General features: G+C 42.7%; 1 protein-coding gene across 7 annotated transcripts in view; it reads left to right on the forward strand.

Annotated features, from left to right (window-relative positions):
* The first annotated feature begins 1,018 nt into the window (after window positions 1-1,018).
* Window positions 1,019-27,585, forward strand: part of myo3a (myosin IIIA) — a 39,121-nt gene continuing 12,554 nt past the window's right edge. For 2 of the 7 annotated variants that reach the window (XM_069513010.1, XM_069513015.1), the window contains exons 1-25: window positions 2,026-2,181; window positions 3,600-3,783; window positions 4,227-4,361; window positions 10,457-10,561; window positions 10,709-10,808; window positions 13,719-13,795; window positions 15,390-15,535; window positions 17,573-17,638; window positions 17,731-17,886; window positions 18,247-18,288; window positions 18,943-19,039; window positions 19,633-19,749; window positions 20,458-20,562; window positions 20,673-20,756; window positions 21,132-21,334; window positions 22,139-22,237; window positions 22,347-22,461; window positions 23,283-23,409; window positions 23,928-24,138; window positions 24,465-24,612; window positions 25,748-25,901; window positions 25,995-26,083; window positions 26,162-26,291; window positions 26,818-26,900; window positions 27,097-27,138. In XM_069513010.1, the coding sequence (XP_069369111.1) occupies window positions 2,180-2,181; window positions 3,600-3,783; window positions 4,227-4,361; window positions 10,457-10,561; window positions 10,709-10,808; window positions 13,719-13,795; window positions 15,390-15,535; window positions 17,573-17,638; window positions 17,731-17,886; window positions 18,247-18,288; window positions 18,943-19,039; window positions 19,633-19,749; window positions 20,458-20,562; window positions 20,673-20,756; window positions 21,132-21,334; window positions 22,139-22,237; window positions 22,347-22,461; window positions 23,283-23,409; window positions 23,928-24,138; window positions 24,465-24,612; window positions 25,748-25,901; window positions 25,995-26,083; window positions 26,162-26,291; window positions 26,818-26,900; window positions 27,097-27,138 (2,817 nt within the window). In that variant the 5' untranslated portion in view covers window positions 2,026-2,179. Of the gene's footprint in view, window positions 1,177-2,025; window positions 2,182-2,400; window positions 2,461-3,599; window positions 3,784-4,226; window positions 4,362-10,456; window positions 10,562-10,708; window positions 10,809-13,718; window positions 13,796-15,389; window positions 15,536-17,572; window positions 17,639-17,730; window positions 17,887-18,246; window positions 18,289-18,942; window positions 19,040-19,632; window positions 19,750-20,457; window positions 20,563-20,672; window positions 20,757-21,131; window positions 21,335-22,138; window positions 22,238-22,346; window positions 22,462-23,282; window positions 23,410-23,927; window positions 24,139-24,464; window positions 24,613-25,747; window positions 25,902-25,994; window positions 26,084-26,161; window positions 26,292-26,817; window positions 26,901-27,096; window positions 27,139-27,585 lie in introns of those variants that run through there. The other 5 variants (XM_069513013.1, XM_069513016.1, XM_069513012.1 and 2 more) reach the window with 4 other exon arrangements.

The raw sequence follows: 27,585 nt of genomic DNA on the forward strand, positions 1-27,585 counted from the left end.
ATGACTTTTGACTTTTTTTATCTGACTAAATAAGCTGCTGATGCAAATAACTGGAAACATGCTTTGTATGTATTTATCTTTTTTTCTCAGCTCGACAAAATGTAAACAGGGTTACTTAATTTGGGTTTTTATTTGCAAACTAGGGGAGTGGCTCAGCACATCACCAGTGTGTGTGTGTGTTTTTACCTGTGCATTCAGTATGAGTGTTTGTGTGCATGTGTGTAAATCTATGCTCTATCCTTACCATACAGTACATGCGTCTCTTTTGCTTCTTCGTTCCCTCTCATCATCATGAAAGGTCAGTAGAAATATTTAAGTAGCTTCAGTTGTTGTTATGATTCGTGTTAATTAATACAGTTTGTTTTCAAGTGTTTACTTTTAGGATTTTTATCTAGATAAGATTTAGGTCACATTTAAAAAAATTGATTTATCTTATTTCAAAAAAGATGTACTGATACTTTTATTAACTTTTGTATGTCGGTAAAAACATTAAGGATCAGGGCTTCTCTGGTTTTGCTCTCAGTTTTCTTTAACAAAACTAATGTGCTCTTATTGAAAATACAGCCTGAAGTATATGGGTTTTTTGGGGCCAATGCTGGTACTAGACAGTAAAAAATGTCTTTATACAATATTTTAAGCTATATATATATATATATATATGTATATATACATACATAAAACACAATGGCAATGAAACCTAAGATTTTATTGTCAAACCTTTGTGACAAAGAATTGTAATCATGGTTTGATATTTTAGATAAAAAAGACAACAACAACATAAATACAATCACATATAATGAACAGACATCAACTCTTCTGCTATTCTGTAAAATAAATATGTTTATATTAGTTTGGCGATTATAAACCCCAATATATCTGATAGTATCACCCTGTACTGATATACTGGTCAGGCTGTAAGTGAAAGTAGTACTGTGCCTTTTGACTTCCATGTGTCCAGGCTCAGTGAGGCTGATCACCTTCGCTTGTAGACCGGCATTCTTTCTGTGCCAAGGTTAAGCCGAAACCCTAACCCACTCATCAGCGTCACAGATAAGTCTGCCTCGGTGTCCGCTGTTTGCCAAATGGATATTTCCTCCGAGTGGCCAAACCTCTGCTCAGACATGACTCAGATAAAAGAGTCGGGACTGTAATTCATCCATTTGTCCAGTTACCGATGTAAGTAATGTGTAATTTCAACCTTTTTTTTAATTATTATGTTATTTCTTTCTTTGAAAATCACAGTAGTGCATCTGTACATATGACACAAACCTGCTCAGTTCATCATACTGTTCATTATTGTGTGCACTTGTACACAGACTGTGGTTAATGCAAAATACAACTAACATAAAGTGACAGCCAGCCATCGCTCGAGGATACACAAGGTTAGGTAACACACATACACACACACACACAGTGTCTAAGGGGTTATTTCCCTGCAGCCTCTGCTCCTGTTGGAGGTGTCCAGTGTGTGTCCTTAGGTTTCGCCCTCCTGTCTCATGTGTCACAGCTTGTTCATGTCGCCACATTTAGAGGCAGTGATGTTTTATTGAAGATGTCTGCAGGTTACTGGGCTGCTGTACATTATGCAAACACAGTTAGACACGTGGACGCATGTATAGGAGTCTAATTGCTCTGCATGGGCAACGACAGATAAAATCTCTGCAAAGTAACGTGCGTGTTCATCAGTTTAATCAGGATCTGGAGACATTTCTTCACAATAACTCAGTCAAACTGATTCAAATCATCATAATTATCATCACCAGTTGAGATAAAATAAAAGCCGGGAAGCAGATCTGATAGCAAACTGGGTCTCGATCTTGCCTGAGCATAAATACAGTGATAATAAAAAGAGGTATGGCTCTTTGCAGCTCTGTGTCCTTAGGGCCTCTAACCAGCTTTCCTTTGTGTATGAATGGGCGTCTATATGGGGAAAGGCTCATGCTGCAACAGTGCCTAATTCCTGCTAATCCCACCGTATGCCCTATCACTTAGTAATGGGTTCTAATGGCAGCCCTGGTGCAGGGGAATTGCTCGTGAGATTAGCAGGCATTAGCTCCTCCTCTGTGGGTCACACTCCTGGCCGGGCCGGGCTGACCCTCCGCTGCCTCCACGTCAACCTTTCGCACAGAAATGGATTAATGGTTTTTCAAAAATGTCCCCGGCTTGTTATTAGAGAACAATGTAAGTTTGATTTGATTTATTCTGCGTTTATTGTGGTTTTAGTTTTTGTATGGGTTCAGTTTTGAATGCAGAACTGCGAAGGCAAACTAACTGCAAGGATTTATCAACGGTGTGTTTGTGTGGCACCTTTAAAAAGGGAATCTAGTTGGCTCTAACTTTCTCACGATCCTCTTCTTTGTATTTAATAACTTTGCATTTCTTTTCTTTCTGGATACACAGCAGCCTGAAAACTCTGCTTTGATTGGCTGTGAAAGTAGGATACACACACCCCTCTGTGAGGTTAGAGACAAGAATCATAACAGACATCAATGTGGATTCATGTGGATTTTTTGCTCGAATACCGATTGAAATTGTTTGTAAATGTGATTAAGAATCTCAATTTAGTATCAGTCTTAAAAATTATTTTCTAGATTTAAATGTCAAACCCGAAACTGTGAAATTATAGAAAGCCCTTGATGATCGACTGCTGTGATAATTAAGATTCATGTTAAGAGCTTCAGTTTGAACGTATTTACTATAAATATCATCAGTGATAAATAAGCTGTTTAATTACCCCGAGAAATATTTCACCACGATTCAATTCAAATAAAAAAAATTATCCAACACTTAAATATTAAATATGATTCATTCTGTATCCAGTGTCGAGGTACATCGTGTTAAATGAAGTTTATTAACAACATCAGACCAACTCATTTATTAAATAATGATTTGAAATAACATACCAGTTGAATGTTTGCACAGTATCCACCACTGTCAGGACTCCATCACACTCACAGAGCTCATAGCAGACATTTTAATTGACTGTCACCACTGAACGAGATACAGGAAATAAAACTGCAAGTCTGTCAAGTGCAGACGGATAAAAGCAAAAGTTTATCGCTTGTATTTTACGCTGACAGAGGAAAAGGGGTTTAGAGATTTCGACCACTGACCCCGATACAACCTTTAATACTTTATTTTCATTTGTTCCAGATTCCAACACCTCACAGCTGCTGGTGTCGTTTAAGCCACGAAACCGAAACTTTGAGCCACAACTATTCAGCTACCTCTGAATTCTTCTCTGGTTTAGTGTAGATGAGCTTTTACCTCAGTTGAAAGACGAACTAGTGTGTCAGCATGATGAAAGTTGTAATGCATGAAACTCGGTAACGAGAAAAAATGAGTGTGCACCATCGCTACACAGCAAGCGGGTTGTTGGTTTGAATCCTGGTTTGGCTTTGGCCTTTCTATTTTATTCACTCTCTGTGTGGGTTTTAGACAGCGAGCAGATGGATGGATGTAGTTTCTCATACGACTCCTTCAGATAAACCTCACATAGATGAAGAACTGTGTAAACGCACCACCCCTCTACAACGTCCTCTCCCAGCTGAACCTCTTGCTGTTTTCTAACGTGACCCTTTGTGCTTTCCCTCCTGCAGGAGATCTCTCCAGAAGATGTTTCCACAATCAGGGAAGTCCATCGTCTTTGACAACTTTCCAGATCCCACTGACTCCTGGGAAATCATCGAGACGATCGGGAAGGGGACGTACGGAAAAGTCTACAAGGTTCTCAACAAGACTGATGGAAGTAAAGCAGCGGTGAAGATACTGGATCCTATCCACGTAAGTTTACCTTTATATCTGGATATTCAGAATCTATCTCATGTTTCATAGATTCAAATAATAATAATGATAATCCTATGCAGGAGGCATACATTGTCCTGTAGATTAAATAAAGCAACACCTCCATGTAGAGTAGTCCTGTTTTATTACAGTGTGGCTGCAACATGCAGTGAAAGAGTGACTTATAATTGCAGTAATTAGGATGGGTCTGGATTTGCTCTCACCGCCCACACTGACAACGATGGGGACTTTTCTGACTAACAAAGCAACAAGAAAAGTCTTAATCTAAAACACTCATCTGCCATCTTTGTAAGAAAACAAGCAAATCAAGCATCTTTATTTTTCCCTCTCGATCCTTCAGATGAATGAGATGTGATGACGAAAACATTATGTTATCAGCACGTGTCTGTCTTTGACCTGTTTGAACTGATCTGTCTCTGCAGGATATTGATGAGGAGATAGAAGCGGAGTACAACATCCTCAAAGCTCTGTCCGACCACTCCAATGTCGTCAAGTTTTATGGGATGTACTACAAGAAGGATGTGAAATGTGGAGATCAGTTGTGGCTCGTGCTGGAGGTGAGAGTGCTCGTTATACTTGAATTAACACATCTGCTGCCAATGATGGAAAATAAAGATGGACGACATAACAGCCCCCCCTTTTCAACATTTCCAACACCCCCTAGTGGCTGGCTGCGGTACAGGTAGAAAACCCTGCCTCCTCTATGTTAGCAGATGGGACTTAGACGTAACTAAAGAGCTCCACGATCTCGACTGTGCTGACTCTGGCTCCAAACTACGTTAATCTGAGGAAGTGAAGACACGTCGTCCATCTTTATTTAACCTACATCTGTCGTTGGTTACAAACCTGAACAGTCTGTTTACCATGTTGTTGTCGTGCAGACACAAATGCAGATTAAAGGTCAGATTGAACTTCACACCCCGCGTCTCGCCAGGTATGTGCAGCGGTGACCAAATCTGTCCTGGGATTATGTCACACTTTAAGCCGCTATGAGCAGTCTAGGAGTTTATTTATTTTTAGGCCAGCTGAGGGATTTGGTCCCAGGCCAGTTAGCATCATTGATGTGTTGGGTTTGAATTTATACAGAGCGCAGACTTCTGTATGTGGTGCGCTCGGATATTTTTAACGACTCAATTTGCCGTGCCTAAGGTGGTGCTCTGCGTTTGACTGCTTTCTTGTACCTGCTCCTGTAGAAGCGATGGTGACAGGTGTGATTGTGCGATGTGTAATGCAAAAGTTCAAGGGGACCTTGGTGCCGCTGCGGGTTTCTGTACATCTGAGAAAAAAAAAAAAAAAATGAAAGCCACACGCCTCGAGGTCCCCAGTTCTTCATCTGTAATATTTCATTTCCCGCTGTAGCCCTTTTGAAATGTCAAGTCCTAGAGAAACATGTAATGGAGGTCAACCTCAGTGGAGGAGGTGTGTTTGTGGGGTCCGACACGACGGCGGCTGTCGTGTAATTTGTGTTCCTGCTCAGATACAGAGAATGTATGCATGTTAAAACTCTAGCATTTAGCTCAATGCTGTGTCTGCGGAATGTGAATTTGCACCGCTGCTTTGGATTTTTTTCTATTTTCTCTGAAGTTGAGATTTGTATTTATATTCATCCTTTAATTCCACTCTACCATTTAATTGTATGGTGTTCTCCGACCTGCAGTGCACTGAGTACGTTTAGTGTTTGGTCTCAAAGTCTGACAGCGCTCGTTCCCTCCTCCACGCTCAGGTGCAGCAGTGCTAGAACACAGTGTCCATATTTCTGTAATCCAAGCTCAGTGGACTTTTCATCAACAGTGGCAGTGTTATGTCAACCCACTAGATAGTTTTCACCTCCGCAGCTTGTGTTTCCTTCACGTTTCATCGCTGCCCTTCCTCCTGACCTTTGCAGAGGACGCTGCAGTGACTTGGCTCAGATATAAGGTGCAGTCTAAGATGCTGAGCAGAGACCAAAACAAAGACCTTTATGATATTATGTCGTTTCGTCTTTTTCTGCACTGCAGTGACAGATTTTTCTCTTTTTTCAATGTCAGGACTCAAATTCTAAAATTCAAATCTGGAGTTTACTCAACTACTTTGTTTACTCCTTCTTTCCTCCTCTCATAATTTCCCGTGCAAAAATATGCAGCCAGCGTTCCAAATCTGGTGGCTAATCCCGAGGCTGAAATCGCCGCCCAGCAGTTCAGCGAGTGGCTTTGTGGGGCTGAAGTGTGTGTTTGTGGGGCTCTGAGGTAGATGCACGTTTTAGCCGTGGAGAGGCAGGAAAGCTGGAGGAGCGAGGAGGTTGTTCACCATGGTTACTGTCCCTCCTCTCTAAACTGTAATTTTCCATCCTTTTTTCTGCCCTGACTGCAGACCGCTCATTGTGAACAGAATTCACACAAATTGCATCCTCCACTTTGTCCGCCGCTCATTGGACTCTGCGAGCTTTTGGCTCTGCCTCTGTAGTCCGCTCCTTCATGAGAGCGGATGCTGCATGAATGACGCCTTAATATCTCCTCCCAGAGCTTGAAAATACTTCAAAAGACAGCGATGATGCAGAGACTTTTATCCTCTAATTGGAGATGAAAACATGATTTAGATGCACATTTCCTTTGTGAGCTCTCATGCTGCAGCCACAGACTCTTGTTAAATGAAGGCCAGTGTTAGTTTAACCTTCAGGGATGAGTCTTATTTTACATTATTGCCTTATTTTGTGCTCATATTACATTTTTACTTTGAATTTAGATCTGTTGTTTAATGGTTTTAACTCGTAGTACTTCTAGCACTGTTTTTTAATTATTGACAGATTTTAAACAAAACTTGGAAGAATGGATTACGAGCCAGGAAAGAATCCATTAAATTCTGGTTTATAACATTAGGGCATATTTAGGGAACTGATATCTTTGAGAAATTCCGTGCAGCCTGAATTACCTCACAATGAACTTTGGTGTATAACAGTACAACTTGTCCCGATCGTGTTCAACACATCATGTTAATGTTGCGTCTATGCTGAGCTGCTGCTTCTACCTTTGGAACATTTAATTGATTTGACAGTTGAGAGAAAAGCGTGAAACTCCTTTAATAATGAATGAGCTCAGTCATTAAGATATGGAAGAAAGTAACTGGGCATGAAGGACGTTTATCGGCAGTGGCATCTCTGAGAGGTTCAGTTTGAGCAGAGATGGAGGAACTTGAGTAGAACGCCAGATGACAGCCCACCAAGAATTTGTCACCGGGCATTTTGAGTGTGGTTAATACTGAGAAAATGATCAATGAAGCAAAACCTCCTGTAGTTAAGAAAAGTAATGCATTTGCAAGCTTGTGGCACAACAAAGACATATGATAACACTGGAGCCTCTGAGAGCAAGAATGGAAGAAACCAAAGTGTGCAAGGCTGCGAAAGACGAATCAGAAATCTGAACAGATTCCTTTGCATAAACAAAGTTTTTAACCTCTTGGTTTGTTCTCTCTCTTTGCACCACGTCGCCTCTTTGATGGACACTCTATGAAAGTCAAAAATATCCTGAGCTCTTCAGTCATTAATCCACAACGAGGTTTAAAATGCTATTCCTTGTTTGGACTTTTCAATAAACAGCGGCGGAAAGCAGACACCTCGGCTATTATGCTCGTGTAAACGATAAGGTCACAGTCACAAGCTGAGTGCTTCTCTCTGGAGACGATCCAGCGTGTCTCTCTCTCACACACACACACACACACACACACACACACACACACACACTCAATGTTGTGGATGCAACTAATCTGGCAGTAAATAAAAAAGTACTTTGCGAGGAAAGATGTACAAAGTCAGCACCTGTGTATTTTAAAGGCCGTCTCAGAGTGTGTGTGTGTGTGTGTGTTCTGTTTCATCTTTACATTTGTTTCATCCACTTCTCTTCCTCTTCCGTCTTTGATCAACTACTTTCATTTACATGACTAAACAAGCAGCTGACCTCATTTGTATTGGAGAACATGCCGCTCAGAGTTCAATGTATTCAGTGTATTCTTTGAAAATGAATAATTCATAATGTCCACACACAAGAACATGCAGATCTTCACATAAATTTTACACTTAAAAGTTATTTCTACTTATTTTTTGGCGGATATAACAACTTCAGCCATTAATTAAGGAATACAAATTGCTGTTGTCATAACAATTATCATCCATATGTAATTAAATTAATTATGAGTCTTTTCAAACGCTGTGAGGATAAAGACAAATCCATCAAAACTAATAAGCACATTTGAAACAACCAGACGTGACCAAAGTGCTAAAAACAGAGAAGAGCAAATAAAGTTAGAATAACTTCTGTGAAACAAATATAAAAGGACGTGTCTTGAATTTGACCTCAAAGTTTTTAAGCAGTTATACTAAACGTGCCATCACCTTTAAACTTTAACCTCAAAACATTTAACATAAAGTATTCGTTCTTCTTTCCATTGAAAGTTCAGGAAATCTGGTTTAATCCATAAAATCAAACTACGTCTGAAGTGTCATTTATCGTCTCCGTCCTGCAGAGGTTTGAGTCGTCATCTGAAATAATTAATGTCCACGTCTAGCATCACTTTCTGGACGTGTGCTCTGTGGCTAAGGTGAGAGCGCTAACGTTTAGCTCAGTTAAATCTAGAGCACGGCACCTCTCATTAATATGGATTTGTCCGTCTGCCCTGTGTAATTTAATGATGACAGGTGATATGGCAGCAGAGATGTGAACTGACGTCAGGCTCGGCTCGTTGTCGGTTCGCCGCGCTGTCTGCGGAAGCCTCGGCGGTATTCTCTGCTTAACTGCAGTTTGACTGCACGTCTGGTAGCAGGGAGGAGGAGTGATTAAACTCCCATGTGGCAGCTGAGATACACGCCATCCATCCTGCAGCGGCATCTCTGGGCTCCTGATGGAGAGGTAGATTGATAGGCAGAAAGAAAACAGACATGCGGCTCATGACGCTGCTTGTTCAAGGTCAAACACTTGCTTCACTCTCAGCATCATGAGAAGCACGAAGTGAGCAGGACGTCCAGACACCAGTCCAGGGGACTGAGTGGTCACGGGGCCCCTGGGACAAAGTTTCTGTTTAAAATGACTTGAAACCAAAGAGACGCTGAAGAGACGCTAAATGACCAAAGAGACACGGAAACAGAGAGAAGTACGCAGAGATCAGATATACTCATATTAATATTGTCCCTTTCTCCACATCAGAGACTGAATTTATTGGGTTCTATCTTGGCCCATGTCCTTGTCCATGTCCATGTCCTTCCACCAAGTTTAGTTCAGTTGTTTTTGCGTAATCCTGCTGACAAACAAACCAATCAACCAACGCAGAAGTGAAAACATGTCCTCCTTGGTGAAGTGTTCTATCTTTAAGGTGTTGACTGGATCCTCCAGCTTCAGCTCAGTGTCACAGACACACTTTAGCAAAGTATGTGCAGAGGCAATCGAGCCGTGTGGGGGGGGGGGGGGGGGGGAATAACACCGTGATGAAAGACTGGCTCTGTTTCATTCTGTCTGTTTTATGATGCTACTGTCGCACCAGTCAGCACTTTCTGTCTCGGCCGGATTGCGCAAGAAGTGAACGCTGATTTTCTACCCAGCTCCATTATGCAATGTGATTTCTCAAAAACCGTACGAGCACAGAGCGAGTAAACATCCTGCCTCCACTCACCAGAATACTAAAATAAATATCGCACCACGACGCCTCGTGCTGCGCTTTGTCGTTTTGAATGTGAATTGAAAAACATTACAGTCGTATTAAGTTATTTATTTATGACCTTTTCTGATACGTGCTGCACATTTGACTTTAGTACCATCGCCGCAGGGGAGCGATTCTTATCCTCCGCTGCATGTCTGCTGCCTAATTAAGCTTTCATTATACAAGTGTGGGGAATTAGTGTAATTATAGCACATAAAGAATTATGATGGAAATATCCTGCCTTGTACAAAATGTTTTTTGATGGACTAAAGATGTCGACATGGAAAAAGATGGATGCATGTGTGTTTACAAACAGCGTTCGTATACAGAATCTACAATTTCTGTTCACTTCCAGCCTTTTTTCTTTTTCTCTGCTGCTGACTGGGATCTGAATGCTTTTTCCCCCCTATAGCTGTGGCATCTCTCGAAGAAAGGCCCACAGCACTGGTTATTTGTGTTGTCTTGGCAACCTGCGGGGTAATTTACTGTAATTTTGCAGGAGGGTTTGCTGTCGATGCTGTTAATGGTGAAGTCCATATCTAAAAGCAGTCTGCTGCCAGAGAGAGTGTGAAGAGGAAATGTTGATTTTTACCTTTGAATGTGTCTCTGTTACCAAACGTTGGCCTTTAAATTGCGTGTAATTTACGGTGCAAACCTGAAAACATAAGAGGAAGCAGTTACTTTGAAGACGATTTGTGCATCTTTAATATTTACCCCGTCATCACAGCGCAGATTAAAACCTCCTCACAAACTGTACATTCTCTCTCCACCTCCCACTAAGCTGCCGGAGAAAGATAAGCTGCTGAAGATCGACAGAATTACTCTGAGCATCTCTCGCTGTGAAATCTCATCAATACGTTTTCATCCTGTGGAGCTCTTGCGAATCTAAGATGCCCCAGATTTCAGCAGATTGTATAAACTGAGCTATAAGTGCTGACTCATGCTGAGGTTTCTGCTCATTGTCCTCCTCCCTTTGTTTTGTTTTCCGCAGCTTTGCAATGGAGGCTCGGTGACGGATCTGGCCAAAGGCATGCTGAGGAGAGGAGACAGAATGGACGAAGCCATCATTGCCTACATCTTGCACGAGGCCCTCATGGTAAATCTGGCTTTTAGCGGAAAGGGATACGAAGGCGTCCTGTAGAGTTTAGCAGAACGACCCCCAGCTCCTTAAATAAATTGCTTCAACAAAGAGAGGATAATTTCTGCAGGCAGGTGTTCACTGTCACCTCCCTCTTGTCCGCAGGGTCTCCAGCACCTGCACGTCAACAAGACCATTCACCGCGACGTCAAGGGCAACAACATCCTGCTGACGACGCATGGAGGGATCAAACTTGTGGATTTTGGTTTGTAACGTGTCTCGTTTGAAATGCTTTGAAACTTTTCCAGCCACCTCTCTTCCCCATTTTTCTCTGCTCACCCCAGATGGCGGAGGGAGAGAGGGAGTACTTTCTCTCCACAGTCGCAGGAGTACTTCCTCATTGTGGGAAGTGTGGAACCCAACATCTAGAGTTTTATGTCTGTTGTGATTTCTCGCTGTACAATTTAAACTGAAGCGAATAAACAGGGGAACAGCTTTTTATCCAGCTCAATCACTGCAGGTCACTTTTGCAGTTTCAAAAACAAAACAGCAAACAAGAATCACGACAGGAGAAGAAAACGGCCCACAAGCACTGCACGAAAGTCAAAATACAGGAAGGAAGCAGAGAAGCATCAAGCATCTGTATTTATAGTTTAGTTTTGCCAAAGACTTTTTTTGTGCCATCCTCATCCAATCAGTGATGTTTGGCTCTATTTAACAGAAGAGGGTCAAACACATTACCTTCAGCCGCTTGCCAAATAAATTGTGCCACTAATTAGTTTCCTTGAGGTCGGGCTACATTTACACAAACCAACAAGGTGGCAGACGGTTCTACTTTTCCATTACGCCCCATCTTTTCCCTTATGTAGCACACAGCTTATTGGATACTGTTGCTATTCACTCTGCGTTTGCCCTAATTTGCTTTTGGCTTTTCTTAACCAAATGAAGCTTTCGCAGCGGCGCACCATAGTTCCTGGATCGAAGGCAAAGTGGTTGTGACTATTTCCAGGGGATGACTCACCCCAGTTTTCCTCAGGGGGGAAAAAAAAACAGCTGCCTGTTTTCATTACGAATAAAATCCCCACTCAACACGTGCGTAGGTTTGTATTTATTCTGCTAATTGTGGGCTTCTCTTAAAAGCCTTTTCCCAACCATGAAGCACAAAAGTGCACAGCTCTTACAGAGGGAGGAGGAGGAGGAACTAATGGAATCACTTAAAATGTGAATGTGAAGCACGGCCACCCTTTACCTCCAGAGGAGCCTTGTCCTCCTGTTTATTGCACCAATTTTTAAAAGAGGTAAAGTGTTCAGATCTTTGCTGATGATGAAGTTAGAAAACAAATTACAAAAACACAAAATCTGTACTGCAACAGACAGTCAGTGACTTACTTTTACATTTCTCATCTTTCTGTGATACAGTAAATGTCGTGTCGCAGATAATTTTAGTTTTTCTTGTCTTTATCATAACTGACTGACAAAAAAGCAAAAATAGCAGTTTAGAAATAAAACCAATACTAGTACAAGAATAAAATATATACGTAAGAGCTTAAAGAGTGACGACAAAGGTCCAGCTCGCTTCCGTCATCGCTACACGACGCAGGCGCTGCGTCACACTGAGATTAATGGGTTTTTTTCTTGGGGAGGGGTGCACGCCACACCAAGCAGCTGAGGAGATCAAACCCCCGCAGTGACTCATCACCGGCAGAGACAAATAGAAACGGCAAAGAGACGGACCCAAAAAAAGAGCAGTGGAAGAATGGAGGGGAGCCGTTCCCTCACGGGTCCCTCATGAATATTCTAATTGACAGCGTTATCTCTGTGATGATTATTAAGTGTGGCCCACCAGGCCCCACCCGGGGTTAATGTAGTGGAAAGAGAGGGACTGAGAGCTTTAATAAGGGGCTCTTGATAAACCTCATATATGTGCATTATATATCCATATATTATAGCAGATGTGTGTTCTATCAGATCTTTGTGGGTTTCATGTGCGGCTTCATGTTTCTTTGTTGTGCATGTGGCCGCATCCAAGTAAAACTGTGGGTTTGTTCTCGCTAATGCAGGTTGATGTGTTACTGTGAAGCGGCTTTGTGTGTGTGTGTGTGTGTGTGCACATCCCTTCCTGCACATGATTCTAATCCCTTTTGATGTTTGGCCACACAACGGTTTTCCTCTGCATTGCTCATCCTGGCATTTTCTCTCCTCCCCTGGCTGTAACCATCAGAAACATCACGTTCTCTACTGTACCGACCGCATCGAACAGAAATATCATTTGAAAGAAACAGTTGCTTGTTGGTGCAGCTTCACGAATGATCTCATCATTTCCTCTCAGCTTTTATCTACTGAAACACAATTTAACATATTGCACAAAGTGCACAACCATAACCCATAAACATAATGTGCCAGATAAAGACAATGCCCTGTGCAGCAGCTCGCTGTGCAGCAGCCGATCACCTTTTGTTTGTCGGCAGCCACTTTTGTCTGGAGGCTCTGCTTTCGTCGTGGTCGGCTGCCTCAGCAGAACCCGCCCCGGGACACATGACCATGTGGCGTAACGCTGATTTGTCTGGACTGGACCGAAGTCACGATTGTGGGTCAGCATGTTCCTTGTCAGGCTTTTTAACTGCACCCTAACACAGACACTGGAGGACACACTCTTTTCCTCTGCAGACCTATTTATGCTGAATTTATCTACCTCTGACTCGGCTGTCATAGCATGACTGTTGTCCCTCTGGTTCTATATGCAGATAATTCTAATATAAACAAATAAATCACATGATATCTTGTTCGGAGAGAGAGTGAGAGAAATGTGGTCTCTAGCTGCTGCAGCCTGTTTACAGTCAAACTGTATTTAAATCTTGTTCTTGAAGTGTCTGGTTAAAATCATCCGTGAGTCACACAAGAATTTGTAATTCAAAGCAATCTATCATTTGGATGAAAGGAGAAAAAAAAGCCTGAGCAGCTTGTGTGTCTGTGTTTTGTTTTCCCTCCTTGTCAGTATAGTGACAGCTCCATCAGTGCTCATAGGAGAACCTGCAACCTACTGTTTCCCTTTTCACAGATCATCACTTTCACCAGTTAGGCTGATCTTTGAGAAGAAGAAAAAAAAACATGAAGTTATTGAGATTCCAGAGAAAGAAGCTAAAATGTCTGAAGTGTGTATCCTCCGTCTCTGCAGGTGTCTCGGCACAGCTGACAAACACCCGTCTGAGGAGGAACACCTCTGTTGGAACTCCCTTCTGGATGGCTCCCGAGGTAAAGTAAAAACCCGCCTTTAAACGCCCCCGACGCCTGTTCCCTTTACACTACATTAGCCCGCAGCGGATCCCGGCGGGGCCACAGTTAATAATCATCAAAGAGATAACACTGTCAAATGCAATGGGCAGCCTCCGTCATTCATCTGCGATCTAATCACGGCTCGCTGCACATCCAGCCTCTGAAGTACACATCAAGAAACGATCATCAAAGTCCCATCTTGGTTTTTATGTGACTTTTCATGTGTTGTGTAAGGTGCAGGAGGAAGTGAGGTGAGGTTCCAGGTTATTGCTTTGGATTGGAGGTTTTTTGGTGACGGTTCAGTTCCTGTGAAGGCATGCGGTCTTACTTCAGCTGGACAACAGGGAACTAGATGCAGTCTCTGTTCTCAGTCTGGTGCTAAAGAACCTGTCTGAAGTCTTGACTGTAGTGAAACGGCCGAATGTGAAGGAGATTCAGCCACAGCTGCTGTAGGAACAGGTCCATCTCATTCATATTTCATTAAACCGACACCACAACACCTCAGAATAAACCTCGACACGTGGAGGCATCCCATAACCGCTCGTCTGCACCTCCGCACCGATCAACATCAGATGAACCACGAGTAAAACCTGTGAGGAAACCTGATCCTCCTCTACACAGACTCACTTTGTAACCATTGCACCTTTGCCAGTTTTAAATGCTTTAACTCACAAGAGTTCTTCAAGTTTTTAACTCTTGCATGATCACCTGACAAATCACAATCAACATTTTTACATGAGGTTTGCATGCTGTGCAGACTGTGTATTAGACTATTAGACTGCATGACGTGTCCGGGATACTAGGATTTTAATCTCATTTGTGTAAAATGCTCATCGACCAAGCCGTAAGAAAGGAAGGAGCTTGTTGGAGACAGTGTTTGGCTGCAGGGTTGTTTAAAGGCCAGGGGTGTAAACATTTTAAAGAGATTCTTATGGAGCAGACTTTCTACAGCTTTGGATTATTAGTTTTCTTCCTAAAGGAGATTTGGATATATAACTTTCAGGTGTGGGGTAAGTTTGTGTCATGATATAATGATTGTTCTTTGAGCTGTGTATAATGGTTACACATTACACATAACTCGATAATGATTTAGCCTTTGTACATAACAACATGGCTATTGGGAATTGGTAATACAATTCATATTGATTTTAAACATTTGATGTGAGCACATGCCTCCCACTCAGAGATGATTCATGTAGTTGATTGGTACCATGTTGCCCTGAGGACACTGATGATTGACTATTAGCGTGTGTGTGTGTGTGTGTGTATGTGTGTGTGTGTGAGAAACTAATGAGGGTGTAAAGGCAGAAAAAAAATAACAAAATCCAATAATAATACACAAATATTGACCTTTTGCCCCAAACTTCCCAACTTTAGCTCTTGTATCGTGTTGTTGGTTTCGGCTTAAAGGAAATACAGATTGTGTTCATTCTGTTTGTGCCATTGAGGCAAACGGGTCAATGGAAGATGAAGGAGTGATAGAGATGGAGGCTGATAACGAGTTCCAGCTTTTACACTGGAAACTTCATCTATCTGTCTTGGTCATTACTGTTTCTGTTTCTCCCTGCTCCAGGTAATAGCCTGTGAGCAGCAGCTGGACTCAACCTACGATGCTCGCTGTGATGTTTGGTCCCTGGGCATCACCGCCATAGAGCTGGGAGATGGAGACCCGCCCCTCTCGGAACTCCATCCAATGAGAGCTCTTTTCAAAATACCCAGGTGAGCCTCCATCACAACTGTGCGTCAATCATCCAAGCTGCAAGGGACAAAGCTTTAAAAAAAAAAAAAAACAGTTTTTCAGCAGCAGAGGGTATGTTTTCCTGACACCCCTCCTCTGGAGAGCAATGTAAAGACAGGGTAATGCATCGTGATTGTACTGCAATCCAGAAAATCCATCTCCTGCTCCTAAACCCAGCAATTTGCTTTTCTATCCACAGACTGAACCAGACAAAGTGCAGTCTTTTCCTTTCAAATCGCTTTTTTCTGCTCATGGGGTCTGATCCCTAAAGTACTCCCCTCCTGGCTCTGTTCCCACCCGGGGGGGGGGGGGCGCTCAGAGCCCAGCCACCCTTTTCTCATCTGTGCGTTCTGCGAAGGTGAAATGTAAATTGTTCATCATCTCCAGATTCCAAGAGCCGCACTTGCCTTCACCGTCATCTTAACGGCACAGCACTTTGTCCATCACGGCACGTGGGCACGCCCTACATGCACACACACACACACACACACACACACACACACACACACACACAGACATCTGTGTCATGGCTGTCGTGTGTGTTTGTTCTCGGGGTCGTGCTCCACAGGAGCTGTCACGCCGCCTTCCCAGAATCTATGTGACTGCTGCAGCCAGAGCTCCAGGCTTTCTGTTCATCAAGCAGTCGAGGAAAGAGGGACTGAACCACACCTTGTCTTATTTCATTTAGGCCAAATAAAAACAGAGGATCATCAAGAAGAAAAAACAACTCCTATTTATGTGTTCTTTACTTTTTCAACATCCAAATACAGTTGTTATCGCTCAGTGCTCCTCTTTTTTAACATGTTTTATACCCAATACAGGATCATATAGATTAATTTAATCCAGATTCTTATGTTGAAAAATAGGAACACTTGTTTTTACCTGGGTATCTGCTTTGCCTTTATTGTGTCCTCATGACTCAAATATTCTTGACATGGTGATTTACAATAATCCAACACAGCCCTCTGATGCAGAGCCCATAAAGATGATCTTTGTTAGCTGGATTAGTGAGCTGTTGAAAGGATGTTTCTGGTTTTATGTCGATCTAAACCACAGTGGTGCAGATTTATTGAACAGGACTGTTGCTCAATCGCAGGCAATTGTTCAAGAGCTGCAGGAGACGGCCAAGTCAATCATCTAAGGTTGATTAAATCAAGCATATCTTAATTTCTCTGTACACACACATTAGTAACACAGGTCCACACAGAACAACCTGCTAGAATATCTCCTTTAGACCATTCAACAAACCTAAAGCCCAAAAGAATGAAACAAATCAGAGCTTCACACTTTGCAGCAGGTTAAAGATTAAAATGATTCTCCTAATTATGCTCTGATCCTTTATTATGTGCAACAGAGAAGATGTGCACTTGCCCCAACATTTAAAGAAAGAAAGGATTAATTAGCTCAGGCACGTGTGACTCTTTGCCTCCGCTCTCTCCTGTTTGTCTTCCAGATAAGAAAAACGGTTAAACAGTCACAGCAAATATCTGATGCATTTGCTGTCTTTATTTGTTGTGTGATAAAAAGGAGATTTATGGCCTTTCATTACAACTATTTATTGCATTCAGAGCCGACCTGGTTCGTTAGCGGGCAGAATTGACTTTCCCGACCACTTGCCAGGAACGTTCTTGTAAAAAGAAAAGCCACTGGATTAAAAGTGAATTAGCTGCGTTGTTCCCAGGCTGTGAGGCCTCGTTACCGTTGATCCCTTAACAACACGTCTGTTAAATTAGATGGTATTTTTACAAACCTTAGAAGACCTGGTGAAAACTGCACCTGATCCAGTGTCATTGACTCTTCAGCTGTATCAACGCCACCCGGCTGCAGAAGTGAAATAGCTGTTTGTTATAGCTGCTGCAGAAACATCACTGGATGTGTGTTGTGGAGACGAATTGTTGCCGTGTTCAGATTTCACTCCCGTCGATCCACTCAGCCTTTTGTTCCCCCCCGCCCCTGCTCTGCTAAATCCCATCTCATCTTATCATTCAATTTATCTTTTCCATTCGTTCCTTAAACAGAAATCCTCCGCCTACCCTCCACCAGCCGGAGCTGTGGTCAGACAGCTTTAATGACTTCATCTGCAAGTGAGTGTGGATGCGAGTCGTTCTGTGATGCCTCTGAATAATAAATACAGTTAAATAAGACATTCACTGAATTCCTCCGTTTTCTTCCTCAGATGTCTGATTAAGGATTTTGAGCTCAGACCAAATGTGCTCGACCTGCTCCAGCATGTGTTCATCAAACAGATTGTCGGCAGAGAGAGAATTCTGCAGAAACAATTGATTGAACTCATTGATCTCAATCAACAAATAGGATCCATTGAAAAAACAAGGTACCGTCCATATTTCAGATACTTCACATTTCTACAAATGTCTGTGACGCGGCAGCAGTCGTGCTGCTCGTCGAGCGGCACACTCATAATACTCGAGTCCTATGACGTGTGTCTGCTGCCAAAAAGACACAAACCTCCCCGTCAGTGGCTCTCCTTTCCTAAACTGCAGCTTAACTTTAGCAGGCAGTATAATCCAAATTACCCCCCTCTGCTAGAGACTTTACGAGCCCTGCCACCCTCACATAAACAACGGCTCAATCCCCGGCTTCACTTGACATGTGCAGGCTGCACACAAGTTAAAATGTTGGCCCAGATCGTCCATACAGTCGTGAAATGTTAATCCTATTTCTGTCGTTCAAGCCATCATGGAAAGACAAACAGAAGCACAGACAGTAATGACAGGTAACACATGCATATATGATCTTTATGCCCCATTAGGAGTAGATGATAACTCTTGTTGTAGTAGTGATGGCACATGTACTCCCAGTTAACTGAATAGTTCACTGCTGTGTACATGCTGCCATCGTTGGACTTGTCTCCTTTCTGTGTCATTTAGTCATCGCTGTTTCTTGTGTTTTTTTACGTAACATATGATTTCTGATATGGGTATAGAAGGTCAAGATATTCTTCCATCAGATTCAGTTTTCACATGTTTGCAGTGAAACACACTGCAAGGTACCTCACAGCATTTTGATTTCACTGGAGCCTGTTTTCATGAGTGCTATCAACGCCACCATGAGCAGTGAGCAGTTTTATCTCGGTAAGCTTCAGGCTAACACGTAACGAGTCTCACACGAGGCAAAGAGAGGATGGAGTGCCTACTGATTTACCATTCAGTGTTACATTTACATAAAAATCTTTATCTGATTGATTATATTTAAGTTACTTAGAATTCGTTTAAAGAGATTTGTTCTTTGCCCAAGCAAATAACATTGGCAGGAATGTGCGCTGCACCATTCTGTGCTCTGCATGCACTGAATTTCAAGCAGGATGACTTATGTCTCGTTACATACGCTGCTTATGAAGAGGCTTGGTTGTGCGCCCTGTGAATTGCAGGCATGAACGCATCCACACTAAAAAAGGAAGCCACATGAAGACACAGAGCGACCCAGACGAGGTGGAAGACCTCGCCACCTTGGAAGTGCTGGATGAGGTAAGAAAGTACGAACTCAGCTCTGACCTTTCTAGAACTTAGTGTGATAGTGGATCAAAAAGCAAAATATAATGAGGGAGCGAACCTGGTGGAAAAAGTTGAGTTTCACATATTATATTTTTTTACTCTGGAAACGAAAGAGACCTAATTATAACAATTACATTCACTACACCGAAAGGAACATCTGCGGTATCTTGTAGTTGTTCGATTGGCCAGTTGGCCTGAGCTGCACAGTAGCACAAATAACATCAGGGGCAATTTATCAAATGTGACATATTGAATGATACAAACACTCTCAGTTACCAGCGGATATTTCCACCCATCCGTCAGGATGAGTGTGAGGGAGGCAGTGCTGTTGTTGATGTACCTGTCCCGTAAGTATGAAGACGGGAGAATCAATCACCGTGTGACAGGAAGATAAAACGCTGACGTAACCGGCCTCCACCTGAGGCCGGACATGAGCTAAAGGGGCGCTTGGTTTTATTAATGATTTGTTTGCATTTATCTCTCGTAAGACAACGTAGAAAGAAACTTCATAGGATTGAAAATATGTCATGGATGAAAACTGAATAAAGTTTGTTGCTTCCTTCCAGAACACGGTCACAGAGCAGCTTCAGAGTCGCTATGGAAGAGACCAAATTTACACATATGTGGGAGACATCCTCATCGCAGTCAATCCTTTCCATAAGATGGAGATATACAATCCTCAGGTCTGTGGATATTCACTGTCATGTGTGTTTCTGTGTGTGTGAGTTTTCTTTTATGCACGTGTGCTCTTGCATTTGGTCAGTAATGCACCGAATGTAGCCGAGCGTGTCTCATTAGGGCCTGTGCAGCGCTGCAGTTGGCTGCATCCCATTTAGCCTCACCTCCACACACACACCGTGTTTCTCTGCCTCTTCCATACCTCACTGATTGTATTTTCCTCTCAATCATTATGTTTTTCTTTGCTTCAATTTTGTGGCTAGTTTTCAGCCCCCTCCTCCCAGAGCTAAAATATAATAGGACAGTTTGTTCTGAGTGAATATTTCTGTTGGTGTGTATTGGGATGTATCTACATTCTGGTGTCTGTGACATTCAGGTACCTGTTTAAATCATAGACTGTATATGGACGACGCGTTTTCACTTTCTCCCACCATCTAGAAATAAACCCAAAATATCCTGGATACAAACACTTCAACAAGCATCAGTGTAATAAGAACTACTCTAAATGACAGAAACCATGTTCGAGGAAAAATGTGTGTCGTGTTTTTTTGATTGTGTTTAGTTTGGTCCATGTCCCAGCTTCTAACATGGAGGAGGCAGGGTTTATGGCCTTTACTGCAGCCAGACACCAGGGGGCGATTGCGATGCTTTGCATTCACTTGTGTCATCCATCTTTAAATTCAGTCTCATTGTCTAACCTCTTCTCCTCGCAGGACACTAAGATGTACATCGGAGCCAAACGTACAATGAACCCACCACACATCTTCGCTGTGGCCGATATCGCCTACCAGTCCATGGTGTCATACAACACAGACCAGGTACACACAAGTATTCATTTATTCTTTTTACAGTTTCACTTTTACCTTAAACCTCGTGTAATGGAGTCAGCGTTAGTGTTACAGGGATGTCTCTGACTTCCTGTGTGCAGTGTGTTGTGATCAGTGGAGAGAGCGGAGCAGGGAAAACAGAGAGCGCTCATCTGTTGGTGCAGCAGCTGACTGTTCTCGGGAAGGTGAGTTATAATTGCTCCACATTTCATTTACACATCGTTATTATGAATTCTTCGTGTGGAGCTTTCACAGGGATTTACCTGACGTACAAACAATGCCAGGGTTTGAAAATCACTATGCAGCAGCCTGTGCACCCCCAAATACATTGTCAAGGATTCTTAAACTTCCTGTGATGAGTTAGTGTGAAGCTGCAGCTGCTGCCAGTCATGCTTTGCAACTTCCATTTCAATTTGCTTTTTTATTAGTGGAATAATAAAGAAAACCAATGGCAATGTCACTTTTGATATGAATAACCTGAACAGAAAGGCACAAACTAACTAAATAATTCTAACTTCCCACCACATTCAGTTTTTATGATGGTTTAATGTTTTATTCAGGCCAACAATCGGACGCTCCAGGAGAAGATCCTGCTGGTCAACAGCCTGGTGGAGGCTTTTGGAAACGCCTGCACCGCCATCAACGACAACTCCAGCCGCTTCGGCAAATACCTGGAGATGAAGTTCACCTGTGGAGGAACGGTGGTGGGGGCGCAGATCTCCGAGTATCTGCTGGAGAAATCCAGAGTCATCCACCAGGCCGTGTAAATATCACCTCCTCCTTTTTTGTCCCTTTTCTAATGTAAGAAACTTTCCACAAACAAATCTCCAATTGAATTTGAATCACGTCTCTTTGTCGTTTCCTGAAAGAACATTGCCACGAAGGTTATTTTGGTGTGCTGGTCAGGGATCAGTGCGTAATGGACTGTCTCCTTCTTGCACCTCTGCTTCTCCATATCAGACTGGTGGCATTTACCTTCCAGCTGCACTTCAGTCGATCCATCTTCTCCTTTTATCATGTGTCTGCAGAACGGAGCGGGTCAAGTGCAGACACTAGCTTATTTCCCGTTTGATCAAAGATTGTGGTCCTGCAGGTCTCAGTTAAAGTTCAGAGAGACTCAAGTATTTCATTAGAAAACAGACACACGGGTCGGAGAAGGTTTGATTTGGTTGTGAGCTCCGTGTGCAGCTTCACTTTTATTCAGCCCGTTAGACACTAATTGCTGGGGACAGCAAACACGGTGGAGCCATGTTTGTTCAAGATTTATTCTCGTAAGATTTGTTCATGATTCATTACCTGAGGGATGTCGTGTTTTCGGATCTGTGAGGAGGATCGTTAGCAGAAGATGTTTGAATGGCATCAGGTGAAAAGTTGCACCGATAGTTGTGTGGTATAAATGAATAACTAGAGATCATCTGTTCAGTACGGTGACAAAATATAGTCAAGGCTTTTTAATCAAATCAAAAATATGACTGATATTCTATGAAGCATTATAATTAACCTCCAATTCGTATAAATATGATGCTCACAAAACCACACTGACTGTTTGACCTGTGTGTTTTGACAGAGGGGAGAGAAACTTCCACATCTTCTACTACATCTACGCCGGCCTGGCTGACAGGAAGAAACTCGCCCACTACAAGCTCTCTGACAGCAAAACACCTAAGTAGGTTTGACGTTTCCTGGCCCCTTCTCCGTAACCCTGTTATTTCCCCTCTCCCGCTGCCAGCTCCCTGCACCCCAGTCCTGATCTTTGCTTCCTCTTTGCACTTCAGGTATCTGTGTAACGAGCACATTAAATTAGGACCTGACATCGTGAGCAACACCTTCTACAAGGAGCAGTTTGATGCAGTGGAGCAGTGTTTCAAAGTCATTGGATTCACCCTGGAGGTACAAAACTGCTGCATTGATCACGGGGTGAAAAGCTGAAATTGGCTTGTCCACGATTATAGTATAACCTTGATTTAACATCCATAGTGTCTCACACATCTGTATTGCATCTGTCACGTATGAAAATACGTTTGTAACTTTAAAAAAAAACATGTTTGCGTATAAAAATACATCAAATAAGCTTTAAAACCAGTGTGTAGTCAGTGTATAAAGGTGTACTGTATGGCTTATTATAGGGAATGAAGCCACAGGCACATGGAGGCAGTCAGCTGTTGGCATTGTGAAGACTAATGAGGCCCAAAGAAATGATTGCCTCTGGGATCTGCACGTCAATAGCACTTATCCTGTAATCGCTGCTCGGCACTGCTGGAGGACGAGCCTCCTTTTCTACAGAACGTCCTGTCTCGCATGAAATCACAAAACTAAGATGAAGATTATTACTTTCAGACACTTTATCTATTGTGACTCAGTTGTGAAACACAAACTGAAACCTTAGAGAAGGTTTTCTTTCAGGTGCTCGGACTGTCAAACAAACTGAGTCTCCCCCCTTCTTGTTCATTTTTTACTTTTTTTTTATTTACTGATTGTTTTTCAAATTACAAGGAATTTTGTTGATATTTTTGTTAATGAAATGATGGTGCCGTGAGCAAAAGGGGCTCTTGTGTCCTGCGACTGCTAACAAAGCTGTATCTGTAAAGCACCTTTAACTTGGAAGGTATTCAAGTACTACTGTTATATATTCAAGTACCACTGTTATATAAAGTCAATAATGCATATGAAGGCGTATCTATAGAGTTATACTGTCTCTATTGTTCCTGCAGGAGCTGGGCAGTGTTTACAGCACCCTGGCCGCCATCCTCAACTCTGGAGATATCGAGTTCTGCCCGGTCGCCTCGGAGCATCAAACTGACAAGAGCAACATCTCCAACATTTCTGTCCTGGAGAACGGTGAGGAGGAGGCGGGGCCTGGCCACAGTTCCGTGTCGTGATGACGTAAAAGCAAACACGACTGTGAATTACTTCCCCTGCACCCCCACGTCTCTCCTCCCCTCCTCTGCTTCTTCTTTCCATTAACTCTGCAGAGAGCTCCAGGTGCAGCTAAATATAGGAAACTATTGTTCTGAAATAAATCATCCATCAGTGCGGGCTGCAGAGTTTGCAGAGATGTTATTACCCAACATGCATCTGAAATCGGTAGATTTCACAGGACATGATTCCCCTGCGGCATTAATTTTCTAAATTTAAACTTTTTTCATGACCGGTAATTTACAAAGCTGTTTAAATGACATCAATCTATTTCATTAATGAGCATAAACAGTGGTTTCAGTCCCGTACTTCATCGTGATTTCAGAGCATCGTCTTCTGAATGAGGACAGATAAAGTTTGCACATCATGCATGAATTACTTGGACACTTTCCACCTAGCTTTCATCCCTATTTCAAAACCTTATCTCGTGTCCCCCACAGTGGCCTCGCTGCTGCATATCCGCTCAGACGAGCTGCAAGAAGCCCTGACCTCCCATTGTGTCGTTGCCCGGGGAGAGACCATCGTCAGGCCCAACACGGTGGAAAAAGCGGCGGAGGTGAGGGACGCCATGGGCAAGGCTCTCTACGGCCGCCTCTTCAGCTGGATCGTCAACCGCATTAACTCGCTGCTGCGCCCCGACAGCCACCTAGGGTGAGATTAGGAGCGAGAGAGTGTGATGGTGTGTGTGTGAACGCAGAATGAGGTCATCTCACATACTTCTTACTCGTATGTGTGGGAAGCATGAGTATGGTTTTAAGTTTTTCTTGGATCACGTGAAACCTGATCTGCAATGTAATGAGCTATTCCTGGAACGATAACACGTCTCTCCTCTGAGTTTCGTGATAAACGTAGACACAACAAGAGGTGATAACTGGACATTGCTTTATTTATTTTTCAGCAAGGCCACAGAGATTATGCTCCACATATATTGTGTCTTATCTCTGCCGGGATAATACTTTCATCCCTCTCACCCACAGAGAAGATGATAAGGGCCTGAACATCGGCATCCTGGACATGTTCGGTTTCGAGAACTTCAAGAAGAACTCTTTCGAGCAGCTCTGCATCAACATCGCCAACGAGCAGATCCAGTTTTACTTCAACCAGCACATATTCGCTTGGGAACAGGTGAGTTCCTCCGACCCGTCGCTGCAATCAAAGATCAAACACTCCGAGAGCTCGGATCCCTCGTGCAAAGCATTATGGTTTGCATTTTTTTTCACCTTGGAACTACTACATTTCCATCTAAATGGAGATAACATGTCATCATTTGTCATCCGCTTGTGTTTTAACAGACGACAAGGGTAAAATACGCTGCTCTCTTTATTTACGGGAGAGAGTCCCCTGTATGCAGCCTTGTGGGTGCGTAGCCTTGGGGGAGAGGACAGAGAATGGTTTGCTAATGTTAAATGATTTGGTCTCACCCATGGAGAGGAGCCATAAATCATCCCAAACGAGGGTCAATTAGGAGTTGAAGACAGTTAGCGTTGGACTTAAACTCACTCTGGGGTATTGTTGGCACCAGGCCTAGAAGTATATTTGTCCTCTACTGCCAACATTATATATATATATATATATATATATATATATATACACACACTGTATATAGCATAAGGGAACTGTAATGTGCCACAAGATTAATAAGCAATAAAGTAAAGCAGTTTTAAAGACCGTACTCCCTTTTCTATACGTTTCATACGTGCTGTTATATATTGTCTATCTCTATCTCCATCCGTAAAGATTTCCTCATGTGGTTCATTTACTTCACAACGTGCATTTCATGCTACAGTAAGCAGGTTGATGTTGTTTTTCCCCCTTTGTCCTTTTTCTTCATGGAACAGAAAAGTCTCAATGTGGAAATGTTACCGAGTCTCTGTAGCAGTGAGCCAGAGTCAGTCAGCCTGATGTGATCAGGTTAGCTCAAGATACAGTAACGTGGAGGGATTCGCTGATTTTGCCCCCTGGACTAGAGTCATCTGAAAATAGGGAAGCAGCAGTTTATCACTACAGGCTGTTAAAACCCAACAAGGCAACGCGCTTTAGGTTTTTTGTTTGGAAAGCTGATTTATGTTGTAAGATGCCTCCAATATGCACAGACTACAAAGTTTTGTTTTCTGACAATAATGGAAAACCTGATATTTCTGCAAAATATTCCAGGTCAATTTCAACAGTTAAATTACAGAACAAATAACCTCAATACAAACTTTAAATCCAGGATATCACCTTGCAAAAAATATGATTTGTGGCTGCCATGACTGTACAGGATGAATATCTGAATGAGGAGGTGGACGCTCGGATGATTGAGTACGAGGACAACCGACCTCTCCTGGATCTGTTCCTGCAGAAGCCCATGGGGATGCTCTCACTTCTGGACGAGGAGAGTCGCTTCCCACAAGCCACTGACCAGACCCTCGTAGGTCAGTGGGAATCTGTTTTCCAATGTAAAGTCTCAAAACCTATATTCACTATGTTTGAGAGGAGAATTAATTATGTGCAACTTGGAATTGTAGAGAAATTTGATAATAATCTGAAGACCAAAAGCTTCTGGAGACCAAAGAGAGTTGACCTTGGCTTTGGGATCCACCACTATGCTGGAAAGGTAATGGACATTTGGTCTTAATAATGTTGCATGAGTTTTTATGAAACTGAAGCTAGTTAACGTGTGTTTTTTCCTCAGGTGATTTACAACGCTGCCGGCTTCTTGGCCAAGAACAGAGACACGCTTCCAGCCGACATCGTCCTGCTGCTGCGGTCGTCAGACAACGAGCTGGTTCGCAAACTCGTCACCCACCCGCTCACCAAAACAGGTAGAGGCCAGCGTATAGTTTTACCTTCAAGAAGCAACAGAAGAGAAATAGGACGGACATTGTTTACGACAACAGTTTATAGGCAGCATACGTACTTGAAGTAAAACAAAAGGCTATTGTTACTCTGCCCTCCCTTCTCTAAAGGACATTTGTAATAAGCAGCTTTGGCACCTTCCTTGGCCGAGCAGCGAGCCAGCTCTGTCAAAATCGAACTGCAAAGCCAATAATCACATAATCACTCTTTTAAGTAGTATTGAGCGTTGGCGTGGCGCGACAGTGTGCGGTTGTTTTCAGTGACCCAGTCAACAGTAACTCACAAAAGGAGAGAGTAGGGAACTCTTTATTTAAGTTCTTAAAGAATCAACTCCTCTCGGTACACATGAGTACATATCACATATAGTATAGTTAAGTTCTGCTGAGCCGCCTCCACACACAGCGGCTTTGTTTCTGTAGATGATGAAGGACTGGGTCTCCCTTGTTGAGGGCAGTTTCTCACTGACCCTCATCTTCTCTGCTTATTTGACAGGAAACCTCGCTCACACCAAGGGCAAAGGCATAAACACGATGAGCAGCCTGCGGACCCCGACACGCACCATCACCTTCGCCAAGGTACTTACAGCAGTGTCTGTATCATCACTGTATTCTACAATCTCCCCTGAAAAAGTACCTGGATTCATTGTTATCATCTCTACCACCGACAAGATCTTTTCCTGAGTTCTAATTTTAATTTTCTACTTTTTACCAAACTGTAATCTCACCTTATTTTCTTGTCATTTTCTTTATCTCTGCACCTCGGCCTTTAAAGATGGGAGTGTTAACCCTATACAGTGCTTTTTGTTTCAGTGAGGTAATCAAAAGATTTCCATGTAGTTTGTGCTTCAGTGTTGTAATATACCCTCAGTACATCTAGATCTCTAGATAGAGCTGGTATTTCTAGTTCAAGCAGTCACAGCTTTATATGTACGATGTATACGATGAATGCATGTGTGCAAATCAAACTGTGAATACATTTGGACAACCTTTCTCCACTTCCTTTGTCCAAAAATTAAGCCAAAATTGTCCTGATTACATTCATTCACATCTTAGGCTTTTACATAATTTGAAGCCAGATTCTGAAGTTTCATGATTCCACTGATACTCAACCAATTACAGGTCAGTGTCAGCTGTCAATCATGACATCCCAGTTTTTATAGCATCAGCTATTATCGCATCAAATAACTAAAACAAGCATGTGAACATACACAAGAGGGAAAAGAAACCATTTTTGAGTAAACTTTGTAGTTTGGTCCATGTC

Source organism: Paralichthys olivaceus, chromosome 17 (genome assembly GCF_024713975.1).
Source record: "Paralichthys olivaceus isolate ysfri-2021 chromosome 17, ASM2471397v2, whole genome shotgun sequence".
NCBI classification, from domain to species: Eukaryota; Metazoa; Chordata; class Actinopteri; order Pleuronectiformes; family Paralichthyidae; genus Paralichthys; species Paralichthys olivaceus.